This window comes from Terrapene carolina, unplaced genomic scaffold, assembly GCF_002925995.2.
Source record: "Terrapene carolina triunguis isolate 2854851 unplaced genomic scaffold, T_m_triunguis-2.0 Scaffold1054, whole genome shotgun sequence".
Classification (NCBI taxonomy): domain Eukaryota; kingdom Metazoa; phylum Chordata; order Testudines; family Emydidae; genus Terrapene; species Terrapene triunguis.
Window position 1 is genome coordinate 151,841 of NW_020665405.1, and position 9,023 is coordinate 160,863.

General features: G+C 57.4%; 1 protein-coding gene across 1 annotated transcript in view; it reads right to left on the reverse strand.

Annotated features, from left to right (window-relative positions):
• The window catches only part of LOC112124207 (transforming growth factor beta receptor type 3-like), an 11,601-nt gene extending 9,009 nt beyond the window's left edge, over positions 1 to 2,592 (reverse strand). Inside the window, exons 1-4 of the mRNA XM_029913880.1 lie at positions 2,538 to 2,592; positions 1,845 to 2,023; positions 958 to 1,074; positions 52 to 220 (exon numbers count right to left, since the gene is read on the reverse strand). Of these exons, the coding sequence (XP_029769740.1) occupies positions 52 to 220; positions 958 to 1,074; positions 1,845 to 2,023; positions 2,538 to 2,592 (520 nt within the window). The remainder of the gene's footprint in view (positions 1 to 51; positions 221 to 957; positions 1,075 to 1,844; positions 2,024 to 2,537) is intronic.
• Positions 2,593 to 9,023: the final 6,431 nt, after the last annotated feature.

Consider the following 9,023-nt stretch of genomic DNA (forward strand, 5'->3'; position numbering starts at 1 on the left):
TGGAGCCCCTCCCCCCATTGACACGGGGGTCCAATCCCCAGCCCCCCATACCGTCTCCCAGCTGCACATAGACCATGTTGATGCCCCGATATGCAGCCAGGGAGCTGAGCCCGCCGTGCTCCTCATGCACCCAGCGCAGGAGCCCTCGGGGGGTCTGAGGCAGCCGGGTCTCAGTGACAGTGACACCCCCAAGGGCCGAGACTCTGGACCCCAGGGAGACCTGTAGGGGGGGGCATAAGGATGAGGGGTCACCGGGAGAATGGACATCCCATCCCCCGATGGGGTGCCACATACCCCCCACTCCCACCTCAGCTCCCCATCGCTCCCAGCCCCCACAGGACTCCTGGGTTCCTCACACCTCCTAGCCCCAGGGGTAACTGTCGGGGGGAGGATCCTTCAACCATCAATACCTCGGCCTCCCCGCCTGTGCCCCCACCCCCACTGCCCCTCGGCCTGAGAGCCCCTCTCCCATCCAGCCCCTCTCCACCCACCCCACTCCTCTCGCTGCCCCTGGGCCCAAACTCCTCTTCCTCCAAATGCTCCCAATTCCCCAGCCCCCACCCTGCCCCTCTGCACCCCATCCCCCTGCCCCACATCCAGAGACCCTGCTCCAGCCCCAGTCCAGAGAAGTGACCTCCAGCCCCCCCTTCCCACCCCTCCACCACCCCCACTGCTCACCTGCCCCTGCCACAGCTACCTCCACCACCCCCCATCCACCACGGCCCTCCCCTCCTCCAATCCCCATTGTTGGCCCCACACTTCCCCCACACACCTGCGCCAGCTCTGCTCCCCACCTGCCCCAACCCTCCCATACCTCCTCCACTCTCACTGCTTGCCCCACCCTCCTCCAGCTGCCCCGATGTCCCTGCCTTCCCCTCCCAGCCCTCTTACACCCCCTTCCCACCTTCCCCTCCCATAGACCCCCTCACCCGAGCCCCACAGCTGCCCCCCCCTCACCTGGAAGGTCCATTCCTCCCCAAGAGCCACCTGGGCCGTTTGGAGGCTCCAGACCACGGGCACTGGGGAGCTGAGCACGAAGATGGGGGCTCTGCCAGGGGGGGGCTGGGCCCAGTTCTAGGCTCACCTGGGAGGGAGAAGAGGTCCCTGCATTAGGGGCTCCAGGCCCATAGGGGAGGGCCCAAGGGCATGGGGCTGGGGGTGCAGGGACGCGTGTGGGGGCTGTGGGGGCGGGGACGTTTGTGGGGCCCAGGGCAGGCATGTAGCTGGCTGAGGGGCTGGGGCACCAGGGAGTGGGAGGCGAGGCTAGAGGAGAGGGGGCACATTGTGGTGGGGGCAGGGGGTGAGGCAGCAGGGTTGGGGGAAGGGGCGTGGTGGTGGCGCAGGCCAAGGGGTTGGGATGGGAGGTGGTGGGGACAGGAAGCAGGACTATGGAGCTGGGGGCTGGGGACAGGACTGGGGGAGGGGGTTTGGGGCACAGACTGGAAGGGAGGCATGTGGGATGCAGGGCAGGGCGCAAGGCTGTGGGGTACAGAGTGGAGGGGCAGGAGGCAGGGTGGGAGTACAAGATGAAGGGCAGGAAGTGAGGGGGGTGGGGCAGGGTGGGGGCAGGGAGTGAGGAGGGGTGAAAGGGCCAAGGGAGAAGGTAGGGAGTGAGGGGGTGGGGCAGAGGGAAGGGGCAGGTTGAGGGGCACAGGGTGGAGGACAGAGACCAGGAAGGTCGGGCGGACGGAAGGGGGCAGGATGGAGAGCAGGGGGTGAGATGGTGGAGTTGGGGGAGAGAGCAGGGAGAGGGCACAGGATGGGGCAGGGGGCAATGGAGCTGAGGTGGGGGGCCCAGGGTGAGGCTGGAAGAGGACAGGGCAGGGACACCCCCTCCCACCTACCTGTCTGGCTCCCATCCTCCCCGCTGGCCCCCGTAGGACAAGCACATGCACCTCCCGGCCCGAGGCTGAGCGCCCCCGGCTGGCGCAGCCCGAGCCTGCGCGGATCCGCTCCCAGAAGCCCAGCACAGGGTGGCGAGTGGACAGCGGGCTGGGCCGGCACAGGGCCCAGCGCCAGGCGGCTGTAGAGGAGAGAGAAAGGGCCCAGTCAGCAGGAGCCAGACATAGGAGTGCGAAGCCTAAAGTGGGGGCAGCTGGTCTGTGCCCGGAAGGGGAAGCTCCTGCCCCCCAGAAATGAACAGGACCAGGGGGAGCTGGACATCATGGACAACAGCAGCCAGGACTCCTGGGTTCTATCCCCAGCTCAGGGAGGGGAGTGGGGGCTAGTGCAGCGGTTCTCAAACTGGGAGTCGTGAGCCCTCAGCAGGTTACAGGGAGGTTGTGAGCTGCCAGTTCCACAGAGCTCACAGCCCCAATTAAATTACCCACCTTTTTAATTTATAAGGGGGGGCGGGTCACTCTCGGTGGCTTGCTGCGTGAAAAGGGTCACCAATACAAAAGGTTTAAAAACCACTTGTCTAGGTTAGAGAGGAAGCAGGACACTGGGACACACATTAACCATTTGATGACATCCCCTCTCCCCCCATCGATCTCCCAGTGGAGCCAGACTGGCCTCCCCATTCCCCTGGCACCCACCTGCGGACTGGCCCCACAGCAGCAGCAGCAGGATCGGGCTCCAAGCTGCCGCCATCCCTCGCGGTCCCGGTGTGCAGGACTCCCCGATCCGATGGGGGGATGGGGGAGCTGGTCCTGGGCAGGGAGAAAGAGAAAGCTGTAGTGAGTCCTGGGGGGGCTCTGGGACCCAGGGCAGAGGGGGCTGTGTTGGGGAGGGGCCATGGGGCTTCAGGGCAAGGGGGGGCATCCAGGGACCCGGTTATTCACAGTGTGTCTGGGATGCAGCATGTACCTCCCCCATCCCCACACGAGTGGGTCAGTGTTTCTCCCTGGCTGAGACCTGGGATCCTCCCCCCCCCCCCCCAAGAATCCAGATTGCGGGGGGAAGCATGTGAAACAAGGACACCCCCCAGGAGTGCTCCCCCCAAGTGGCACAGGGCGGGGGGCTGCTACAGGGCAATAATGAGATTTCCCTCCTTGTATTTAGACACCTCCACCTTTATGGGACCCCACTATCCTCCCCACTACCTCTTCCTACTTAGCAGGGAATCCCCATCCCCTGGCCTGCTCCCAGACTCCTTCCCCCTCCCCCTCTCCCCGATTACCCAGTTTGGGGTGGGGTGGGGGAGAAGGTTTACCTACATGATTGATGCATCTCAGAGCATTTTGCAGAGATTAATTTTGCCTCCCAACTCCCCAGGCAAGGAGCCTCTTGCCTTTATTGTAATTTTATAGATAGGGAAACTGAGGCACAGAGCGGGTAAGGGATATGCCCAAGGTCCCACTGATTTCCAGCCCCCTGCTCTAACCACTAGACTCCATCTCCATTTCCAGAGCAGGGTAATGAACCAAGGAATCTGGACTCCCAGCCCCCAACCCCCCTGCTCTAACCACTAGACCCCAATCCCCTCCCAGAGCTGGGGATAAAACCCAGGAGTCCTGGCTCCCAGTGCCTCTTCAGTCTTGTTCCATGCAGAAACATTCCCCTTCCCTCCCCATTCCCCCCCATATTCTATCTACCCCTACCCTTCCCTGACATGCCGAGGGGCTGGCTCGCCCCTGGGATACCTCTTCTGGGATGCCACACAGTCTGATCCGGTGCCAGCTGGATCCAGGACAGACGCAAAGTTGGGAGGGGACCAGTCCCCGCTCACATTCAGCACCCGTGGAACAGGGTCATTGCAAACTCCACTCACGAGCAGGCTGCCGGGGGCACCTTTACCTCACAGCAGCGTTGATCGCAGAACAGCACAGAGGCTTGGGTGGGGGGGGAGGTTCTGGGAGCCAGGACTCCTGGGTTCCAGGTGGTTGTGGGCACAGGATGCAAAGGGATCTTGGCTCTTTTATGCCAGTCCAGGAAGCAGTGGGTTCCTGGGGCTTAGAGACCCATGGCCATCGGGTCCCTTTGCTCTGGCTGGATTCATTGCTCCCTGCAGGGAAGTCAAAAATAATTGGAATACAAATAATCTGGCTCAATGGGAGGTTTAAAAATAACAACTCCCCAGGGTCAGGTTACCGGAGGGCAGGGGAGGGGGGGGATTAGACTCCCAACGGTTGTTTTTAAGGGAATAGAACCCAAGAGTCCTGGATCCCAACCTTCTCCTCCCAGAAATGGGCATAGAACCCAGGAGATCTGCATCCTAGCCCCTTCCCCGCCCCCCACTCAAAAAGATGCCAGCCCCTGGTAGGGCACCGACAAATGCTCTTTATCAACAAAGTGAAACACCACCCCCCCCCCAGTCCACTGTTGATGTGCCTTACCCCAGAGCTGGACGCAAACTCCCAGGTTTGGTCTCCCAGCGTAACTCCACTCGTCTGCCTGTCTGTAACCAGGCAAGCAGGGGGTGAACCTCTGGCAAGGCTGAGCCCTGTTGCATTCATGTTGCCCTAGCTGTTGAGCGCCAGGAGGTGGGAGGTCCCAATCTCCCCCATTGTCCCTGCCCCGGATGGAGGCCAGGAGGAAAAAGCTGCCCAAAGGGGGAGTTTGGGTCGCCCCAGAGGTGGGTGGATTTATGAGTAACGCAGGCAGGGTGGGAGAGGTGCTGGGTTCTGGGCCATGCAGCCAAACCCTGGGTCGCTGTGACCCGATGCCACCCACACGGCAGGGGTGAGGGGAAGGGCTGCAAGGTGGAACACAGGTAATTTGCAGCAGCTTTCATGGATCGCTAGCTAGGACAATGAAACAACTCACACCCCTTCCCAGCAGCCTGGGCCTATCGTGTCTGCTTCACCCGCCCAGGGCATCTCCCAGGGCATCTCCCAGGGCCTGCTCACCAACACCAGCCCAACAAGCAGGGATGTGCTACACCCAGGAGAGGAAAATGAGGCACAGGATTCAAAGGCCTTGGCCGAGGTCCCACTGCCAGTCAGTGGCAGAGCTGGGACTAGGAGCCTTGAGTCCTGGTTCAGTCCCTGGCTCACAGCTGTTGTGTTAATCTAGATGGAATAGAAGGTCCCAAAGAGTGAAAGATGTTAACATGACCCTGCCCCTGTTTGACATTAAGCTTTGGGGTTTGGTAACCAGAGACATCAGCCTGCTTAGTCCCACAGCAAACAGCCCATTAAACACCCCTTTGCCCTTTTATTAAAGACACAGAAAAGAAAAAAAAGCAGGTAATGCATGAAAGAAAAGCACATTAAACACATGCAAGAGTGGAGAGAAGACGCAAGGGATGCAGCTTCTCCTTCTGGCATTGACTCTCACTTGCCACCTCCCTGCTGGAGAAACTGAGTCACGGCAGGGACTGATCAGCCACTCTGAGACCTGGCAAACTTGTACCAGCATTGGGCGGTTTAGGACATTGCTTCAGGCTGCCTCTGGTCACAGACTCGCAGCAGTGTTGCAAAATATAGTCTTTTCCGGTTCAGCCAGAAGGCATAAGGAGGGAAGAGAAGATGATGGGGAAGGGAAAAGACACCTGGAGGGGAAGGGGGCAGGTGAAGAAATGGTCTCACATCCCAGGTGGGGTCGGGATTTAGCCGGAGCCAGTGCAGGTGACGATGTCGTCTGGGTCGCTCTCTCTGGCCTGGACATCTCTTAGGAGCAGGACAAGGAAGGCCCAGTCGTGTCATGGTGAATCTCGGGCGGGGGTGGCAGCCATGACGATGAAGTTCGCTCCTTCCCCTCAGCACTTGTTGCACTCTGGCTCCCTCTTCCACAACCATATTTCCCCCCCCCAAATCCCTTTTTTAAGGACCCCCAAAGGGAGACATAGGTGGCCTAGCCCATGCCCTCAGGATTTTGTTCCCCAACAAAGCCTAATTTCTGACACACCAATTTTTACTTCATTGACGTCTGGTCCCACACGCCCGTTGTTTACCAGGCATGATCGTAACACAGTCCTTGAGTGATATCAGGAGGCTTTTTTGTTTGGACTGATTCTGCCTGTCTGTCTCCCTTTTGCAGCTTTTCCCATCAGCCTTAGTTGTTATAGGTTGTTGTGACACTTTATGAACTTTTATCCACTTTCCCAGTTAGGCTCCCAAGAGCGGGAACTTTGTAGGCTCAATTATTACTCCACTGCTAGGACCCCCACCACACCCCCCACTCAGAGCTGGAAATAGCACCCAGGAGTCCTGGCTCAATCTCACTACTAGACCACACTGCCCTCCCAGAGTCCTGTCCGCTAGCCTATTCCCTCCGGCTCTAAACACTAGATCCGCCCGCCCTCCCAGGAGTCCTGACCCCCAGCCCTGTGCTTTAGCATTGACTGTCTCCTGCTGCTCTCTGGAGCCTGTTGCTTCTCATTTTAGGCCCCAGAAGTTGTTTTGCTAAAGGGGATTTTCAAACCTGGCAGGAATAACAATAAAAGTCGGATTTTTATTAAAAGCTTCTCTGTAGTGTCAGGAACCTAATCACTAACCATTCTATCCTCAGTAACTCCTGTGCTGCCCCCCCCCCCATGATGCTCCCACTAACCCCTGCATGGCCCCATTGCTATCAAGCGTAATGCACAGGGGCAACTGACAGGAGTAGACTCCAGATCACTCTCCTGTAGCTGCATTGGCTCTGCAGTTTGTCACTCTAGGCAGCAGATCTGGCTCTGATGCACGCATGGGCAGGAGCCCAGCTGGGTGTTAGAAAGGGTCATTTCTGCTGGCTCGCTTGTGCACAGAACCACACTGACACGGAGGTTAAAACTAGATGGGAGAGAAGGAAACCAGCCGGCCTCTGCCCCTGGAGCCTGGATTGGACGGGAACACCCTTCTGCCGTGCATCTCTCTGCCCAAGCCAGGCCAGTCCCGCTGCATCTAGAACAAGACTGGGGGTGTCAAGCTTCAGCTACTGTCAGTTGGGCAAATCTCAAATTCGGGGCATTCCTGTCCCGGGAGCTCAGGATCTCACGGAAGCAGGAAGGGAAAAGAACTATCCAGCCCAAGGAGCGGGGGCTCCGTCCAGCTCTGTTCACAGCCATAGCAACCGCCTCACCTAGAGGCTGAGGCATGGTTCTGGTTCCTGCATCAGGACAGATGCTGAAATCATTTACCAGGGTAATGCAGGAGGTAGAATTCACAGAGGTTAAAGCCAGAAAGGACCGTTACATTGTCTGGTCTGACCTGTATAGCAGAAGCCATTGTGTATTTCACCCATTTACTGCTGAGCCCAAGAACTTGAGTTTGGCTAATGCACCGGCCAGCAAGGCAGCCAGTCTGGATTGAAAACGTTAGGAGCTGGAGAATCCACCTCTTCCGTTAGGAGTTTGTTCCACTGATCAATCTCCCTCCCCGTTAAAAACCTGCCTTATTTCTATTTGGAATTTGTCCGGCTTTAACTTCCCGCCATTGGTTCTTGTTCTATCTTTCACCACTGGACTGAAGAGCCCGTTAGAGCCCAGTGGGTTACGACATAATCAAGTCACCGCTTGCTTTTCTTTTTGGTGAGCCAACGGGACTCTTCTTTTCCACTCCTCAGATCGCTTTGGTGGCTCTTCTCTGCACCCCCTCCAATTTTAAAAAGTGGACACCTGCATTGAAGCCTGCAGCTATGGAGGAAGACAGACTGGGACAATTTTAAAATGATGGATGTTTTCCCAGGGCTGTTTAAGGACCAGGGGCGGCTCCAGGCACCAGTGCACCAAGCACGTGCCTGGGGGGGCAAGCCGCGGGGGGCGGCCTGCCAGTCGCCGTGAGGGCAGCAGTTCGGCGGAATGCCTGCGGGAGGTCCGCCAGTCCCGCGGCTTCGGTGGCAATTTGGCAGCGGCTAGCCGCGGGACTGGTGAACCTCCAGCATGCATGCCGCCGAATCCGCATTACCAGCGGACCTCCCGCAGGCCAAAAGCCACCTGCCTGCCGTGCTTGGGGTGGCAAAAAACAGAGCCGCCCTGTTAAGGACTCGATCCTGATTGGGACTAAGTGCTGGATCGGGCCCTGATGAACAGACTGCATTTAACTCCTCCAGCAAAACAAGCCATTGCAAAAAAGCATTTCAGCTAAACCCCTCTCAAGGCTGCTCCACCTACCTCTGCTGCTCAGCAGCTGCTGCTACTGACTAAAAGCTTAGGGCTCTTGACAACTGACACCCTGTTGCCACAATTTCTGCACAACACGGATGTTTTTCCCCCCTCCGATGCTGCTTGACAAGGGAGGCCTCAGTTGATGGCACAGTGAGAGGCAGACACCCAAGCAAATCTTAAAAGAGTCTCTGTTTGCAAAGGGCTTTTTGTGGAAGATATGGAGAGGGTGCAGCTTGTCCGGGACTCAGCTCCCATTTGGGAATGTAAAGAATTTTCAGAAGTACACAAGCCCCCAGCAGCTCCCACGGTGGCACTTCTGGACAGGTTCTGCGTGCCCCCACGTGTGGGGAAATTGGCCCCGACTGTGGATGCTTTTTAAAGTTCCGAGCAACTCCCGTTAAGACAGATCAGCCTCATTCCCTGCACACGCCCAATTCGGCAAGAGAGAAATTGAGGCACACTTACCTATAACCACAGAGTGACGCAGAGCTAGGAATAGAACCCAGGAGTCTTACCTCGAAATCTTGGGCTCTCTCAATTGACCCATCCATCCCGTCGGAGAGACCCAAACATGCTAAAAACTGTAGTGCTGAAACTCTCAGGATTTTGTCATGAGCCTTGCAGTATTTGGTGCTTTTCTTAAAGCCCCAGCTCCAGGAGCCAGGTGATTGAGTGAGAATCTCAGTTTTCATTAAAAAAAAAAAAAAAAGTTTCTGGCCCTTGTGGTTGAGGAGAAAAGCGTGAAAATGTGACCTCCTGCTGGCTCAAAACCCAGAAGGCAAATCACACACACACACACACACACACACACACACCTGTCAAACATTTATTATTAAACACAACCAACACCTCTGGATTTTTAAACCAATCACCTGATTTTTCAGGGCCTGACTCACGCTTTTTGAACTCCTGAGGTTGGTAAGACTGAAACTGAGCACAGAGCAGTGAAGTGACTTACCTACAGTGGCACAGTGATGCAGACCCTGGAATAGAACCCAGGAGTCCTGGTTCTCAATCCCGTGCCCTATCAACTGGCTCCTCCATCCCTTTAGGA